The sequence below is a fragment of the Gymnoscopelus microlampas genome (genome assembly GCF_963454915.1).
Source record: "Gymnoscopelus microlampas genome assembly, chromosome: 20".
Classification (NCBI taxonomy): Eukaryota; Metazoa; Chordata; class Actinopteri; order Myctophiformes; family Myctophidae; genus Gymnoscopelus; species Gymnoscopelus microlampas.
In genome coordinates, this window is record NC_139957.1 from 37,126,879 (window position 1) to 37,146,515 (window position 19,637).

General features: G+C 42.5%; 1 protein-coding gene across 1 annotated transcript in view; it reads left to right on the forward strand.

Annotated features, from left to right (window-relative positions):
* The first annotated feature begins 1,575 nt into the window (after nucleotides 1–1,575).
* The window catches only part of dlgap2a (discs, large homolog-associated protein 2a), a 304,056-nt gene continuing 285,994 nt past the window's right edge, over nucleotides 1,576–19,637 (forward strand). Inside the window, exon 1 of the mRNA XM_084045680.1 lies at nucleotides 1,576–1,621. Coding sequence (XP_083901806.1) covers nucleotides 1,591–1,621 — 31 coding nt within the window. The 5' untranslated portion in view covers nucleotides 1,576–1,590. The remainder of the gene's footprint in view (nucleotides 1,622–19,637) is intronic.

Genomic DNA, 19,637 nt, shown 5'->3' on the forward strand with positions numbered 1-19,637 from the left:
ACCCCCATGTCAGACCGTTTGCAGACGGCAGAGACCACAGTTCCACACACACAACCACACTGGGGACGTTGTCGTCTGCTTGACGCAACTCCGTGATGAATGGCTGCAAGGATCCACCTCGTTTATCTTCCTTCTGCCTGTGCTTTATTAACCCTTTAAGACCAGGAACGCATCTGTGTCATTTTAAGATTTCTTTGGCTCTATAAAAATAGCAGATCTACAAGCTCGTAGCGCGGCACCGAGTGCCGCGCTACGAGCTTGTAGATCTGCTATTTTTTTTTTTTTTTTTTTAAATCTTTAGTTTGAATATATATATATACTTTTTTTAAAGTTTTTAACTCAAATCTTTGCCTCTGGGGATTTTATAATTACATGTCTTCTAAATCCTAACAGTTCTTTTTTCCTAAAGATTTTTTTTTAATTATTTTTTTTACTTATGTTGCTATATTTTCAATGGTTTTCTAACTTTTTTCATGTCAAGGACCCCCAAAATAATATGTATTTGTCTAATATATAATAATAATGTTTTGTTCCAGGGACCACCAGAAGCAAAGATTTGAGTTAAACATGTATATAAAAGATTTGCACACATTTTCACAATTTTTCTAAAAAATAGCAGATCTGCAAGCTCGTAGTGCGTAGTTCCCGGCCTCAAAGGGTTAATGTCTCTATCTTTATTTTTCCCTTCCTCCCTGCATCCCTCTCTCTCTCTCTCTCTCTCTCTCTCTGTCTCTACCTCTACCTGTCTCTTCTAAAGGTGTTACCAGTCATCCTGCAGACGCATTGCTGTATCCTACCAGACAGAAACACTGGTAAGAACATAACGGATGTCTCCTCTCCACCAAACACATCAGTCACACGCAAGTGTCTGAAGAAATAGTCACATTTTTTACTTCAGTAAAAGTATTAAACCACCAAAATAATATCGCTCTCTCTCTCTTTCAAAAATAGCAGATGGACCAGATGTGTGTGTGTGTTGTATATCTGCTGTTTTTGAATAGCCAACATATAAATGGGTAAAGTGGTTAAAATGATTGAGATGCTATGTTAACTACTTTTAATGGGGACCCCCTGGAACCTCCCCCCCCCCCCCTCAAGGACCCCTAGGGGTCCCTAGACCCCACTTTGAGAACCACTGCTGTAATTAAGAAAAATCTTTTGGTACATGGAATATTTCCAATTTCTTTATACTTTATACTTCTGCTCCATTACATCTTAGAGGGAAATATTTTTCCTTTTCAGGTATTCGACAGCTTTAGCTACGTAGTTACTGTGTAGATTGAGATTATTGTTTCAAAACATACATTAAAGGCCTATTTTACAATAAGGCTATTTGAAAATAGCTATTTGCAAAACAGTTTGTCAAATTCTGAAAAGTTTTAGTGCTTTTACTTTGTCAGTATATTTTGATACCAATAATTTTTACTTCACGCAGTCAAATTTTGAATACAGGACTGTTACTTAGTTGTGACAGAGTATTTTTATATTTTGCATCGTTTACTTAGTAAAATGATCGGTACTTCTTCCACGACTATTGACGTGTTGTTTTGTACTTTTTCACATGTTTTGACAGGTGTGAAGAAGTGGCTGATGAAATTGAAGAGCAGGGAGATATACTCAGGTACAGTACCAGTCCTCAAGTTCTCACAATATCGCTTCCAAACTGTGACTTTCATCTCTCTCTCTGTCCTCCCTCCCTCTCTCTCTCTCTCTGTCCTCCCTCCCTCTCTTGAGGCCCCTTTTCCACCGGGGTTGAACCAGTTCCGTTCTTTTTTCCAACCTAACTTTGAACCAGTTGAGAGTGTTTCCACCGAAAATGAATTCAGAACCCTAAAAGTTGGTTCAGAACTGGAACCATAAAATACTTGTTTTTTCTTGCCCTTGGAAGATGCAGATATAGTTAAGAAAAGGGAAACTGTAACTGTCATTGACGATTTCCCCCGTGTAATGAACACCTCAACCGGCCATATTCAACACAATGCTGGCCAGGCCTGGAATCGAACGTTGGGCAACTGGGGACTCCCGCTCCCCAGGTGGGCTCTCTAACCATTCAGCTATATGCTGCCCCCAATTGTAATGTTTCTCCTTAAAACTGGTGGAAACGCAAGCCGGTTCGCAGCCGGTTCCGTGAAAGAACCGAGGTTCCAGGAAGTTATTTTGGTGGAAAAAGGGGCCTCTTGTCTTTCTGTGCGTTTCCTTTCAGCGAGTCAGCATTTCCTCTAACCTGGGTTTCAGTGTGACTCTATATTGCGTGCAGGCTCCCCTCCATCCATCCATCCGTCCCACTAACTGAAGCTCACTATCGCTGTTCTGTTCTGTGTTCCTATATTGACTCTGTCATCGTCGGGGCTCATTTATCAAACTCATGCCTTGTGCTGTGACCTCTGGCCGCTGTCACAGCCGCTGTGCTGTGCAGCCACCACTCCTGTTAGAGAACAGGGCCGTGTTCCTCACACACACACATGGCACACACCTTGAGTTTGTGTGACACATGGTAATGAATAAAGCAAGGGCACAGGGTTATACTGATAACCCCATCCTAGTAAGAACTGATAACCCCATGAGCGGGGTTCCATTTGTACAAAATGAAAAAAGGGACCAGTTAAGACACAGCAAAATAGAATATCTTTAAAGCAATAGGACACTTTGGTAGATGTTTGGGTGGTGTATAGTTACCTTGTCATGACTAGTAACTAGTCCATTTTGTGTGATTTATTGCTCCGTTGTGCACTTGATTAGAAATGAGAAATTAATATTCCAAAGATACTTCCATTGTACGGTGAACCAGCTCTCAAAGTCGCTCTTTTAGTACAAAAAGGGAATGCAAACAAAGCAGGTATAACCTCTAAAAAGCAACAGCATTCTCTTTCTCTCAAGTACCAAAGATCTTACAAGCCGAAACTGGGCCAAATTTGAACTTTTTGGACAATTCAATTTGTTCCTTTCTGCCAGGCCAGTTGAATCAAGGACACTCTGAAAAAAGATGGGTTCTTGAGTTGACCGTTTTGTTAGTAATACTGTAGGTTTAATGGTCTAATAGTGTGCTTCGGTACGTTTCTTGGGTAGATGAGATGGTGCATGTTATTAATTGAGGTGGCTGACAGTCAGTGTATGAATATACTGTGTATAGGACCCAAGGGGTGTTAGTGTATGACACAGTGGACACCTTTTAAAACAATAACCTTATAAATATGGATGACTGTCTGAAATTCACCCACTCACAGAAAATGGTCAAGAGACGGAGGAGAGCTACTGTAGCACTAGCCTTAGTTCAAAGTGTGTGTGTGTGTGTGTGTGCGCGTGCGTGTGCGTGCGCGTGCGTGCGTGTGCGTGCGTGCAGTCATGTCTCTGTGTATGACATCAACATCAGTGTTACAAATTCCATTTTTCTACTGAAAGGGGTTTTCACTGCTCTGAAGAGATGAGCTTTTAGTATGATAGATTGTGCTGTCAGGAAGCTGAAGACGCAGTTACCTGAGACATGGAGCCCCTCACATCTGGATAATACACGTCACGTCACCTCAGATCACTGTTCACTGTTGACTGCAGCATTTCCACAGGCAAAGCTTTGTGGCAAGTGTTTGTTTGCTAACTTTGGCAAGTTGATGGTATTGCTGTTGTTAGCACAGTCTTTAAAAACATTTTTTTTTACATTTTTTATTCCACAATTCTACAGAAATACATCACATACATTTACCAGCAATATCATATTGGTCAGTGGATTCTTGTGTTTTTTAAACATCCCTTCCAGTATTCCCCCTGCTCCCAAATACCCCCCATACCTACTGCTGTATGCAAGGTTATTTTAGTACTCTTAACTGCACACCTCAGACCCCAATAAACTAATATGGCTTTTGGTTACTACCATACAGATGCTTACTGGTTGAGAGGGTTTTTACTTTGTCTAGGCACCTTTTAAAAGTGTATTTATTTTAGGCCACACAGACTCGGGTGGACAACCACTGTAGGGCGGCCACTTCAAGACCCTGTGCCGAATATAGGAGCTCACGCTGGATTATAAGACCATTGATATTAATACCAAATGGGAAATAGACCTTCAATGGCGTCACCGTTATACGTGGGATAACAGTGGGTTCACATGTAAGTAAGTGATCTTTCAGATGATATCTTGAGTTTATTTTCTCTGTCCCTTTATCACGGAACACCTTGTCACCGTGTAGTGACTTGACCTTACTTTGATTGATACCTATAGGGAGTAGCTCCCCCTCTGACGGGAAACCAACCGTTTCCGAGTTCAGGTTTTCAAATGGGTTACACTTTACTGTAAGTTTTCAATCAAGAATTGAAAAGGTTTACAAACCAGACTGGTTAAACAGTCGCACGCTATGTAGTGTGGATAGGGTTGATTTAATGTCATGAATATCAATGAAATTATATATCTCCAGTTTACCTGTTTTTAATACAGATCAGTAGAAATAATAAAACTGGCACATCCACTGGACGGCAGGTGCAACAGTGGATAATATCCACTTTATTTCAAATAAAGCCTGGGAGCTTCTGTTAAATTTTTCAGTGTGCAGACTTTATTATTTCTTTTAATATAGATCAGTCTCATAAACTCTGAAGGATTTTAAATTCTTGGCTGAGGCAGGGTCATAGATCATCCAGCAATGTACAAAAGACAAACGACTTTTTATATCTAATTTCTAATTGTATTAACTAAAATGCATATGCCATAGGCAATCTTAATGTTCCAATACAGCCATACAAGATGCAATTTCTGCTGTGATCTCTGATTATAACTTTATGTTCTAAATATGGTATACTGATTGTTGTGAGCTCCTAGACAGAAAGAGATAGAGAGGGGGGAAGATAGGTGATGGCTGAAAATAAATAGAGACAGACTAAAACACTAGTTTAAAGAGCCCTGATAATAAGTTGATTAAAACAAGCCTAATACACATACATTCCTATTGCCGTTACACATCAGATGATGGGAACAGACCTTTGATTTACAGGGGTCACTTTTCAAGTAGCGTTCTGGGGCTGTTGGTCTTCTTTGCCTGCCGAGTAGACAACTTTCTTCGACACTCCTTAAGTTCCAGCAAATCTTCGTTGTTAACGTCGTCTTTATGCTGATAGCATTAGGGTCTATATTCTTCACGAAAGAGAGGGTGTAGGTGCTAGAGTCCTTGGTGAGATATTTCTAGGGGGTCCCCACTCCCAGTATGATTAGTTTATATAACTACTTTATCCATATTTTATACTTTTGGCTATTCAAAAATAGCAGCTATACAAGCTCTATGAGCTTGTAGATCTGCTATTTGTGATGAATCCTGATTTTTTTAGGCAATTCTTTGAATATATTTAAAGTGAACATTTTTAACTCAAATCTGGATTTCTTTTATTTTTATTTTTAGGGGGTCCACTGTGTTGGGGAGCATTTGATTACAGGTCATGTCAGTGAGAGGGGGACAGAATAAGCAGTGTTGACGTGCATATCTCTAAATATATGTTGTGAACAGATCTTCCACGAGTCTGCAGACATCTGCAGACACTATATGATATCCTGTGTGTGCGTGCGTGCGCGAGCGCGTGTGTGCTCGCCGGTGTGTGTTATTCCACCATGGTCTCTGGATTCTTCTCTGCTCCACTCTATTGAGTGAGCGGCGCCCTCTCCTGGCCACCATCGAGCATATCTCTTGTACATTCCTCCACCTCTCATGTACTGTATCTAGGTATACATTCATCAACCATGGTTAAGGTTGGAGGTTACCTTTTATTATTTGTAATGCAGCCAGCAGTAACTACATAACCACCAAAAAGACAATAAAGAAGAGAGAATAGAATAGTAATACAATAAAGTCACATGTGATTATTCATAAAATGTATGGAACCGGACAAATGAGTTCAACTTCTATTTGTGCTGCTTCTTGGCAGATTGTACCTGCAGTTGATACCAACGCAACTTAAAGTCCCTGTAAAGCAGTAATACTGTGCCCTCAGTTTGTCACACCACAGAATAACATGTTATATTGACCAACCAGCAAAGTGTGAATAATAAAAAAACATTGCCAAGGTTAGAAAATTTGGTTTCAGAAATTGTGAAAATACAGCAGTATTTTCTCTAGGCCCCTCTACCTTGAACAGTGGGGGGGGGGGGGGGGGGGGGGGCGGCATGTGCGCTGGAGCTTGCTATGATGATCTACCAAGATGCACTTGGGCAAGTTTATTGAGTTGTTTTTTTTCCGTTATTTGAACATGGGAACGCATTGGAGGATTATGATGTGGGGACTTTATGTGTAGTGTCGTGTCATGGTGTTCATGTGCTGATTTATGTTGGTATGTTTTTTTTATAACGCTGTTGCTTTGTGTGGTTGTAGGGCTGTGCATGTTATGCTCCATCGTACGATGGTATCGCTAGGCAAAACATAGTATACATTGAGCCAAAACGAGGCTTGATTGACTGTCATGTCAATCCTATATAAACGAAGATGGCCGCTAATAACTATTATGTCCTCTTAAGAAGAAGCTTACTGCTGTAGCCAATGCCTGTAACCTTACACAGACTGATTGATTGAAAACTTTATTAACAGTTTGCAAAAGGTACAGAGGTACAGTCATACTATATAGAATAATGCCAAAATGATAACACAAAAATCCCCATGAGGGCTTATTTCCATTGTGGTCCTATGTATTCAATTCATTCAAGACATATAAAGACATACAATACTATACAAGAAATCATCAATACTAGGAGCGGTAAAAATACATTTTCAGAAAAACAGTGGGGCAAGCCAAAAGACTTGTCCAGGTGCAGACAGGTGCTCTTTCGTGGCATTTTTTTTTTTAACTCTACCAACCACTTAAGAATGGGTTAAAATCATCCAAATGGATTGACCACCTCTTCACAAATGTTCCTGTCATAAATGAGTCCTCCATTCATCCATCCATCCATCCATCCCAGCCATTACCATGGAGACGAGCTTATCACAGTGGTACACACAGTGTGTTATCAGTGAGTCCATTCTCCTCCTCTGTATTTAAGAACCAGGAGTTTTAGGAACCATTTTGCAAATGAGTTCTCCGCACATTTGTACAGCAGCGATTCACACTCTTCTGTCTATTTATATAGTTGTTAATTAGCGTGTGACTGTGAATATTCTGCCATTGTATCTTCCATTCTTCAAGTCCATGTCTAATTTATGGCATTTTATTATCTAACTGTCCCTGACTCACCACCTCTTCCATGCTGTAGAATCTCCCTTTTTAAAGTGATTTATAATCCCTTTGCCCTCATCTCATGTCCCAGTCAGTGGAACTCAGTGGTGGAAAGTAACTAAGTGCATTTACTCGAGTACTGTACTTAAAGCGGCACTATGTCAATTTCTTTTTTAATGAAATGTTGTCTAATCTGTATGGTAGAGTATGTTAATATAATATAGTTTTATACAATGGGGGTGATTGTATTTTGTCTCCCTGCTCTTCTATTGAGACATTTAGATCATGTCAAAGGTCATGTCTCACCTAGACGCAGGATCTGACACGAATTTTGACCTGATGGTCAAGATTAATTTCATCCCCTGAGATAAAAATGTGAGCACTTGCGCAAGAACACGGGTTCAAATCCGGGATAGAAGAGATAAGTTACATGGTGCAGCTTTAACCCATTAAGACCTGAGGCCTCTTCTACAAAATCTCTTCTAAATTCAGTTTAAAAAAAAAAACGTATATTACTATATCAGTGGTTCTCAAACATGTCAAGGACCCCGAAATGTATGTGTATTTGGGCATGGACCCCCATTTCAAAATATTGTATTCCAGGGACCCCCAGAAGCAAAGATTTGAGTTACAAATGTTCGCTTTAAAAATATATATATTCAAAGATTTGCACACATTTTCACGATTTTTCAAAAATAGCGGATCTACAAGCTCGTACCGCGGCACTCGGTGCCGCGCTACAAGGTTTGGACACTGACCAATCCTGCACCGTGATTGGCCAATAGTCTACAACGCAGTCTACAACGCTAACCCTTCCAAAGTCAATGCAAATCTATACTTTTGCAAAGTCAGCCAATCACATTACAGCTAGTGTCATCACCACATTACAGCTAGTGTCATCACCACTAGCTGTAATGTGATTGGCTGACTTTGCAAATTCAGGACTGTGATTGGCTAGCGAAACACATGACACATGTGCAGCCCTATGAATAGCAGTATGGACTTAAAAAAAACACATTTATGTTTAAGTGAGTCATGTTGTGATGACCACACACCGCCCACTTCACACTGGGTGTGATTTTTTAGTAAGGATACAGTAACAGTAGCCTTGAAGACCCCTGATTTAGACATCCTCAAATCCCCATATGAATTGCAATGGCACCAACTGCGTAAATTGGCGATGGTTGGCATGCATGGTTAGTGTTTGACGTCAGACTAGAGCTGCAGAGCCTATATAATGTGGGAACATGACCGTAGCCTTCTAATTCATCAAAGGATGACTAGAAGTTTTATTGTTGCAAGATCGACTTCTGAGACTTCTGACAGAGACAGAGGAAGGCAGAGGGAGATACAAAGACAGTGAGACAAGGGCAGAGAGACAGAAAGAGGCAGAAAGAGACAGAGATACTGAAAGAGGGAGAGACAGAGAGAGATAGAGAGAAGATCGGAGAGACAGAGAAGGAGAGGGGCAGTGGGAGACAGAAAGTGAGGGAGGAGAGAGAAAGAAAGAGACAAAGACAGTGAGGCTGAAAGAGACTGGCAGAGAGAGACAGAGAAAGAGACAGAGAGAGACAGAGACAGAGACAGAGAGAGACAGACAGACAGAGAAAGAGAGGGGCAGAGAGAGAGAGACAGAGAAAGAGAGGGGCAGAGAGAGACAGAAAGGGAGAGACAGAAAGAGAGAGGCAGAGAGAGACAAAGACAGAGGGATCTTTCAGCCCCAACAGACCTACACTATGTTCCCATCACAGTCCATCTATAGCGGCAGCTTTGACGATGAACCACCACTCCTGCAAGGAGTCAGGTCCCAGTCTCCCCAGACTCAGGTCTCCAGTAGTTCTCAGTGTCCATACGCCTTCACATCTCAGAGGAGCCACCACGACCTCTACTGGAAAATGCTGAAGAATGGACAGATCCCCTCAGCAGCCTGTCAGCAAATAATTAGCTCTGTAATCAGCCAGAGACAGGGAGACACAGACCAACCAAGATCTTACAGTCAGCCACAGACCAAGACTTTACCTCAACCAGGAGTAAAAACACATCAGACAAATGACACAAGGAAGAAACCCCACATCTGTAATCAGTGTGACAAGAGTTTCAGTAAGTTAAGTCAACTGAACAGACACCAGCGTATCCACACAGGAGAAAAACCTTTCCATTGTAAACAATGTGGAAAGAGCTTTAGTGTGTTAGGTCATCTGAACAGGCACCAGCGTCTCCACACTGGAGAAAAACCTTTCCATTGTAAACAATGTGGAAAGAGCTTTAGTGTGTTAGGTCATCTGAACAGACACCAGCGTCTCCACACAGGAGAAAAACCTTTCTACTGTAAACAGTGTGGCAAATGTTTCAGTGTGTTAGATAGTCTGAAGAGACACCAGCATGTCCACACAGGAGAAAAACCTTTCCTCTGTAAAGAATGTGACAAGAGTTTCAGTCAGTTATCTGACCTGACGATTCACCAGCGTATCCACACAGGAGAAAGACCTTTCCATTGTAAACAATGTGGAAAGAGCTTTAGTGCGTTAACTCATCTGAACAAACACCTGCGTGTCCACACTGGAGAAAAACCTTTCTACTGTAAACAATGTGGAAAGAGTTTCAATGTTTCAGGCAATCTGAAGACACACCAGCGTATCCACACAGGAGAAAAACCTTTCGACTGTAAACAATGTGACAAAAGTTTCAGTTTGTTAGGTGATCTGAAGAAACACCAGCGTATCCACACAGGAGAAAAACCTTTCCTTTGTAAACAATGTGGAAAGAGCTTTAGCGTGTTACCTCATCTGACCAAACACCAGCGTGTCCACACTGGAGAAAAACCTTTCTACTGTAAACAATGTGGAAAGAGTTTCATTCAATCTGGTTCTCTGAAGACACACCTACGTATCCACACTAGGGACAGATAGATGGCCGTCATAGAGTGCACTGATGCCGGTTTCATGGTTTAACTGTCATCCTACTTTCTTGAGGCACTACACTGTCTCTGCATTCTAAGTACAGTATGTACTTGGATTTAACGGCCCTACGGGCCGTTAAATCCAACCGTTAACTGCCGTTCCCGTAGTCCTACGGGGCGGGTGTTTTCCCATGTTAAATCGTGCAGGTGCAGATTCCGGATTTTTTTTGCACTTCCGGTTTCGAAGGGGGCGGACCGGAAACGAAATAATACTGTTTCCGGTTTTTCTCCCGCCTCCGTTTCCTGTCTAGCGGTCAACTTTGGACGCCATTATCTCTGGCTTGTTGTTTTTCTCACCACATCCACCATTTTAGCGTTTTCCTCTCGTTCTCCAGAATGCAGTGTCGGATCGCCGCACGGTTTTCAGCGTTTTGTTCGGTCGGGTCCCGTGTTTGTGTCGAACCAAATGAACGCGGATTTTAAACGGATTTAGCGGGGCCTATGACGGAATCAAAAAAACAAAAAAGGTAAGAAATAGCTTGGCACTACGATGGACGTTCTGAGATTAGCCGATGGCAGTCAATGTGTTAACTCATTCAGTGCCAAACTTATTTATTCATGTTAATGGAATTTTGGTTCTGAGTGCCACAGCCAAAATTCATTGTAAAAAAAAAGTGCTTAGGAAGCGAGATACAGCCTTTTTAAGTTATAGGTTAAACAAGGAGTGGATGGAGCAGCAAATCTTCAAATCATCATATCTTGGGTTCTGAACATGTTTTTCCCAAAAAAAAAAAAAAAAAAAAAAAAACTTTTATTTTGAAATTTTTTTTTTTATTTTGAAATTTTTTTTATGACGGATTTGACGGATCGTGGCGCTCTGGGCGTCAGGCCACGTGACGGATTTGACGGATTGTGGCACTCAATGAGTTAACAACACATTGCCTGCCAAAAACGTTTACATTTTTATTTTTTAATAATTAAAATCAAATTAAAATATTCCTTAAAAAAATATATTTTTGGGGTTTCTCCGTTTTTCACAAAGAACCCCAAAGATTTGCTGCTCCATTCACTTCAATGTTAAAAAATAAACTGGAAAAAAAAGTCCTATGTTTTACCGTGTATTTTTGAGGGAAACATGCTATTTTCAAACATCAAACAACAAATGTCAACGAGATGGCGATGACCTCTTGACATTTTTTAAACCGCACCTGAAAACCTTCAGTGATTAGCAACCATCAGGGGATCAATCATACTGGAGATAAATATTCTGTGACTACTTGAAAAGATAAGAAATCGTCAAAATGCTGGCAGAGGCCGCAAACTATTTTAGAAAACCCCTGGACCGGGAACGCATCTGTGTCATTTTTAGATGTCTTTGGCTATTCAAAAATAGCAGATATACAAGCTCATAGCGCGGCACCGAGTGACCATGTAGATCTGCTATTTAAAAAAAAAATCTTTGAATATATGTATATTCACAATCTTTGCTTCTGGGGGGTCCCTGGAATAAAATATTTTGAGATGGGGTTCAAATACATATCATTTTGGGGGTCCTTGACATGAAGGAAGTTTGAGAACCACTGATTATACTGTAGCAACATATTTTTTTATTTCAAAACACTTATAGGATTTAGAAGACTAGTAGAATCCCCAGAAGCAAAGATTTGGGTATAATATATTTTCAAAGTCCCGGAGAGACGACATCAAATTTCTCTTTTGGGTCTCGAGCTAAAAAGTTTGGAAACCACCACTGCTATAGAGTGTGCAGAAGAGATGTGACGTGAAGTGAACAGAGAAGACCGGACAGAATGAGCAAGGAGAGAATAGAAGATGAAGAGAGTAGGAGAGGATGGATTCATCCAAGCCTCGTCTTGTCATCTTTCTTTCATAAACCCTGGAGAAAACAAAAAACAAAACAAAAACATGAGGTGTAGTGCATGGCATGTTTGATGTTTACTGCTCTATAGGTCTAGGAGTAGGTGTTCTCAAGCTTTTGTTTGAGCTCTGGACCACTTGCATACTTTGAACAATCTTCAAGGACCACCTCTCCACAGTAATAATGTATATATCATCCGCTTTTCCTAGAATTTGATGAAGATGCCTTCCTTCACCTCCTCCATCCCAATATTACTGCCATTTTTCTATCACATTCTTTCATTATTATGACCTTTTCCAACTTTTTGTTCCATTGCATCGCTACCACTTAAATTGGTTGATCAGATGGGCTGATACATAATGGACATGCTCATATATGAGCATAGCGGTCGGATCTGTTGTTCTGCACAACCATATTTCCATGTATGACCTCTATATGGGCATATCGGTCTCATAGGCGGTTGTATGACAACCGCCTATGAGACCGACTCCACTCCAGGCGCGGCACTCCCTCGGGTCGTAAGCGATGTACACTGAGTTTGAAGTTGTTCGGGCGGATGGACGGACGATTCTCGAGATATGTGAACTACAGACATACAGACAGATTTTGCGTATTTTTTAGTAAGGATATACAGTAACAGTAGCCTTGAAGACCCCTGATTTAGACATCCTCAAATCCCCATATGAATTGCAATGGCACCAACTGCGTAAATTGGCGATGGTTGGCATGCATGGTTAGTGTTTGACGTCAGACTAGAGCTGCAGAGCCTATATATAATGTGGGAAAATGACCGTAGCCTTCTAATTCATCAGAGGACGACTAGACGTTATATTGTTGCGAGATCGACTTCTGAGACTTCTGACAGAGACAGAGGAAGGCAGAGGGAGATACAAAGACAGTGAGACAAGGACAGAAAGAGGCAGAAAGAGACAGAGAGACAGAGAGAGATAGAGAGAAGATCGGAGAGACAGAGAAGGAGAGGGGCAGTGGGAGACAGAAAGTGAGGGAGGAGAGAGAAAGAAAGAGAAAGACAGTGAGGCTGAAAGAGACTGTCAGAGAGAGAAAGAGACAGAGACAGAGAGACACAGAGAGAGACAGAGAGGGGCAGAGAGAGACAGAGAGGGAGACACAGAAAGAGAGAGGCAGAGAGAGACAAAGACAGAGGGACCTTTCAGCCCCAACAGACCTACACTATGTTCCCATCACAGTCCATGTATAGCGTCAGCTTTGACGATGAACCACCACTCCTGCAAGGAGTCAGGTCCCAGTCTCCCCAGACTCAGGTCTCCAGTAGTTCTCAGTGTCCATACGCCTTCACATCTCAGAGGAGCCACCACGACCTCTACTGGAAAATGCTGAAGAATGGACAGATCCCCTCAGCAGCCTGTCAGCAAATAAGTAGCTCTGTAATCAGCCAGAAACAGGGAGACACAGACCAACCAAGATCTTACAGTCAGCCACAGACCAAGACTTTACCTCAACCAGGAGTAAAAACACATCAGACAAATGACACAAGGAAGAAACCCCACATCTGTAATCAGTGTGACAAGAGTTTCAGTAAGTTAAGTCAACTGAACAGACACCAGCGTAGCCACACAGGAGAAAAACCTTTCCATTGTAAACAATGTGGAAAGAGCTTTAGTTTGTTAGGTCATCTGAACAGACACCAGCGTCTCCACACTGGAGAAAAACCTTTCTACTGTAAACAGTGTGGCAAATGTTTCAGTGTGTTAGATAGTCTGAAGAGACACCAGCATGTCCACACAGGAGAAAAACCTTTCCTCTGTAAAGAATGTGACAAGAGTTTCAGTCAGTTATCTGACCTGACGATTCACCAGCGTATCCACACAGGAGAAAGACCTTTCCATTGTAAACAATGTGGAAAGAGCTTTAGTGCGTTAACTCATCTGAACAAACACCTGCGTGTCCACACTGGAGAAAAACCTTTCTACTGTAAACAATGTGGAAAGAGTTTCAATGTGTCAAGCAATCTGAAGACACACCAGCGTATCCACACAGGAGAAAAACCTTTCGACTGTAAACAATGTGACAATAGTTTCCATGAGTTAGGTGATCTGAAGAAACACCAGCGTATCCACACAGGAGAAAAACCTTTCCTTTGTAAACAATGTGGAAAGAGCTTTAGTGTGTTACCTCATCTGACCAAACACCAGCGTGTCCACACTGGAGAAAAACCTTTCTACTGTAAACAATGTGGAAAGAGTTTCAATGTGTCAGGTAATCTGAAGACACACCAGCGTATCCATACTGGAGAAAAACCATATCACTGTAAAGAATGTGGCAAGAGTTTCAATGTTTTAAGTAACTATAAGGGACATGAGCGTATCCACACCGGAGAAAGACCGTATATCTGTAAACGGTGTGGCAAGAGTTTCATTCAGTCAGGTGATCTGAAGACACACCTACGTATCCACACTAGGGACAGATAGATGGCCGTCACAGAGTGCTCTGATATCAGTTAGAGTAAACTGATGCCGGTTTCATGGTTTAACTGTGATCCTACTTTCTTGAGGCACTACACTGTCTCTGCATTCTACTTGCTTAGCCCATTAACAACACATTGCCTGCCAAAAGCGTTTTAAAACGTTTTTGGGAATTAAGCTCTTGCCTGCCAAAAACTTTTTAAAACGTTTTTTTTTTAATAATTAAAAAAGAAAATAAAACAATTCTTAAAGTAATTATTATTATTTATTTTTTTCGTTCTTCACAAATAACTAGGAGATAACGCGATCCAAAGATTTGCTTCTCCATTCATTTCAATGTTAAAAAATTAACAGAGAAAAAAAAACAAGATCGCGATGACCTCTTGACATTTTTTTAAACCACACCTGAAAACCTTGATGTGATTAGAAACCATCAGGGGATCAATCATACTGGAGATAAATATTCTGTGACTACAGAAATCGTTAAAATGCTGGTAGAGGCTGCAAACTGTGGAACAAGATATTTTGAGATGGGGTTCTGCGGCCAAATACATTTTGGGGGTCCTTGACGTGAAAAAAACACTGATTATAGCAACATTTTTTTTTCTTCAAAAAACTGTTAGGATTTAGAAGACTAGTAGAATCCCCAGAAGCAAGATTTGAGTATCATATACTGTATATTCAAAGTCCTGGAGAGACGACATCAAATTTCTCTTTTGGGTCTCGAGCTAAAAAGTTTGGAAACCACCACTGCTATAGAGTGTGCAGAAGAGATGTGACGTGAAGTGAACAGAGAAGACCGGACAGAATGAGTAAGGAGAGAATAGAAGATGAAGAGAGTAGGAGAGGATGGATTCATCCAAGCCTCGTCTTGTCATCTTTCTTTCATAAACCCTGGAGAAAAATAAAATAATAGAAAACATGAGGTGTAGTGCATGGCATGTTTGATGGCACTGTGGTGCTTACTGCTCTATAGGTCTAGGAGTAGGTGTTCTCGAGATTTTGTTTGAGCTCTGGACCACTTGCATACTTTGAACAATCTTCAAGGACCACCTCTCCACAATAATAATGTATACATCCATATGTCTTCAACAGGGTGTCCGGGACCGCTAGGGGTTCCTCAGAGTTACCACAGGGGGGCCGCCGAATCTTTGTGTGATAGGATTATTTTTTTTACATGAACCACTTGAACCCTAGCATCCCTATAAGATTATATTTTTTTGGGGGGGGGGTTAAGTGGTTAACGGTCCAAAAATACACATTAACGTGAATCCAACACAACACTACACAATGATAGTGTTGTCAAACGAGTCTATGAAATCTATGAAAAAGTTGAATCTAACAAAGTTATACAATATGTAGTGGGGGGGGTCCCTGCTTCATCTCTCTCTCTCTCTCTCTCAGCTTAGGGGTCCTTGGCCTGAAAAACGTTGAAGACCCCTGCACTATGCCTATTAGTAAAACAGAAAAGAAAAGAACGGTACAATATATATTTCTTAAACATTAAAATGTTTTTTTTTTCCCATGTTTCATGCCATGGACCATATAGTGGTCCACGTGCCACTGGTTGAGAAACCAGCAGCAAGGAGAAATAAAAAAAACGTTGAACAAAAAAAAAAAAGTCAACAGAGGACTTTTATGAAAGAATGGACTTTCTTTTCACTGTTCAGGAGTTTCAAGTCTTTTCCATCTCCAGACCTGCTCTACTGGGAGGATCAGCCCTTGCTTCCTGCTACCAGGCACTCTTTAAAAGATAGTGGACTGGACACCCCTGCTGTCCTCAGCTCCACCCCTAATTCACTTGAGGCTCAGGACATAGAATGAGAGAGACAACGCAGAGAGAGAGATCTTAATGCTGCTGATTGAACTGTTTAAAGTCCTACTTCTGGATGACACTTTATCTAATATTGACCTATAGTGACCTATAGTATAGTTGTCAACCGTATAGCGGTTCATTTTTCACAAGATACGTAGTGGTAATGACAGTCTGCTAAGTACACGTAGAACTAGCGTGCATGTATCATATAGGCACAGACTTTCCAGGGATCTGCTATTCAAAAATAGCAGATCTACAAGCTCACAGCGCGACACTTTGTGCCCCGTTGTGAGCTTGTAAATCTGCTATATATAATGCTATATATATATATATCTAACTATATAAATGGCGAGCAACTTCCGCACCCTCGGTGGTGACACCCCACAGCTCTGTTATCGACTAAACAACGCACCGCCAGACCACATGTCGCCTACTGACTCGCCACGCCGGCCGCGCTGAATTTACGCCTCGCGTAGGGGACATCTCACTGCTCACTACACCGTTTCCACCGCGCAACATAATTAATTCTACTCACCAAATGTCGGACAAAACGGAAGGGGAGCCCGCTTCGTACCGTTTACCGTGCGCACGACCTCATCACCACAACTGCAGCCAGCCGCTGCGGGGTTTTTTTCCTTTTTTTCAAAACTTTTTTTTTGGTCACCATTTTCTCCAGGCACCATTTCTGGTGTAACGTCGGGTGTTTCTTTTCACCAGCCAATCACCTTTCACGTTGCCACGTCCGTTGCCACGTCGCGCTGACGTACGCTAAACAAGCGCTGCCGTGCGCACAATGCAAACGAGCCCAAAGGCGCGCAAAAATAAGCCGACCATTGCTTAGACACAAAGTCAGACCTGGCAACGCAGCCTACGCCCATCATGTGTGAGAGATCTACAAGCTATGGGGCAGAGACGCCACCGTATCTTAGCAACAACTACAGCGCTCACTCTCATTGGTCGTGTCACGCTAACAGCAGTCTCCAGACAATGGCATCGCAGACAGCTTGCTGTTACTGCTGTAGCCATCACAGGCAGTTGCAGCACGACGGACAGGGCGCTGTGATAGCTGCCATGTCGCTAACGCTAACCTGGTTGTCATGCCTGCAGCGGCTGTGCAATCACTTTGTCAACAATGCACGTTCGTGTGGTGAATGTCTATATTGCTGCTCAGTTCGTCCATTGTAGATGGTGTATGTTTCTGTGTGTCTTCTGGAGAACTATGTCGCTCCACAGCAACTACAGTAACTAACGTAATGGCAGGACCGCCCCGTGCAACGCATGTTAGCCTGCATTATGGTCATGTAGTAATTTCAGATAATTTCGCTCCGATTAGAGCGGTGTTTATCAACCCTTTCACGCCGCCCCCCCCCCCCAAATACACGTACTTGATCTGGGACCCCCCCATTCTGTTTGACTCCGTTCCACAAGTAAATATTGTGAAAATAGCCGATCTACAAGCTCGAAACGCCTCACGTTGAGAGGCTTTGTAAGCTTGGAGATCGCCTATTTCCTACATGATTGCCTCTTTCTTACATTCTTTGCCAATGTGGCCCATGTTTTCATAGCATCGTTTATTGACTACTTCTGTTGCAGAAATGGCCATTTCCTTTACTTTCGGTTTTTTATTGTCTCCGCCAGGCCGAAAGGCATGGCGCAAGACTATGTTTCACCCCCTGTCCGTCCGTCTGTGATAGCTAATCTCTCACATCGTTGACTTGATCGCAGGAAAATAACAGCCCGATGTGGAGAGTCAGTGAGAGCTGGATAAACGACGGAAAATGTGTCAAAAGGAGTCTGTACGGCTGTCGATAAATGAACACATGACGTCGGTGGGAGAGGAGATATTGTGTCTTTTGGACAAACAGCAGCGTGGTGCTGATGTTTGTTGTGTGAAGCAGCTTAATGTCAGAGTGTTTGGGTTGGAGCGCCTCAGTGTGGCTGCAGAGTTCATGTGCAACCTCTTCCAGAGAGACACAGAGACACTAGAAACTCTGCTGGGGAAAAAAAACACTGCTGGGCATTGACTTTCCTATGGACATTGATCTACACACTGCAGGTATATCTGCTACACACACAACATCAAACTACACACTGCAGGTATGATGCAGCGTTTGCATTACAGCCAGCATGCCAGCGTAGTTCCCATATGGTTTCAAGGTGGGCTAAACCATATGGACCCCATGTCAGCAATGTCAACGGCATCCACTTCAGTCCCAACTGCGATGCCCATGCAGGCTATAAGTAGCTTCTACCTGGCCCTTAGGTGGGCCCCAACCAGCCATGTTTATGTGGGACCAAGGCGGGTCCTAACTGGGTTTGCCCATGCAGGCTTTAACTGGATTCTACCTGGGCCCTAGGTGTACCCTAACCAACCACAGTGCAGTGCCCATCGCTCCAATTGTTGTGACGTCAGGGCTCTCAATACTGCACATTGGTGGACGAGGAGGGGCCGCAGGGCGACCGCACACATCGCTGAACCAATGGTAGCCCACGGATGTTTCCTCTGTGGATTTACAATCTGCCCCTCTATGCCACATATCATCCGCACTACAGGGTCTTCACTGACCGAGCCACGGCCCCACTGACCCTCATGACGCTACGCCACTTAAACGTGCGGCAGCATGCGCTGGGTTGCCAGGTTTGCACAGCCTGCGCCAGAAACAAGCAACCACCTTCATGAAAAAAAAAAAAACACCGAAATGGTCCACAATGTTCCAGGGGTGTCCCCACGCGTCCCAACACTCCACAGGGGGTCAGTGGACCATCAGGGGGTCCGCGGACCCCCTGTGGACCCCCTGCAACATAACAAATATTATTTCTTCAAATTTTTTCCTTTTTCAAAAAAACTTTTCCCCAGTTTCACTCCGGCGATTTGGGTCCCCCAATATACACACGGCCACGCTGGGCCCCGTGCGCGGCTGGGGTTGAGGGGGGCGTAGCCCCCCGAAACTCTAGTATATATATATTTTTTTTTAATCCCACGATTTTGGAACCCATTTTTTTTCACCCAGTGCCAATTGCCTATTTACTCCTGGGCATTCCCAGAACTGAGCTCATGTCTCCTTCAATGCATGAGGAGCTAGCAAGCCGCTTCTTACACCCGACATATTTTTGAACATTTTGGAAAAATCTTGAAAGTGTTTGAAAAATGTTGAATAATTTAGATTTATTTTTAAAAACACAAACATTCTCTTCTGGAGGTCCCTCCCTGGCACAACCACTTTTCAGATGGCGTTCCATGGCCAAATATATAGCAATTTGGGGGTCCTTGGCACGATAAAGTTTGAGAACCGCTGCAGTGCAGTGCAGTGCATGCAGTGCAGGGGTCTGGAGTCATCTGTCATCAGTGATGTCATCCTGTCATCCTGTCATGTGACCCGTCCTCCTGCTTTGAAGCCCATTGACAGCTGTTCTATTAGT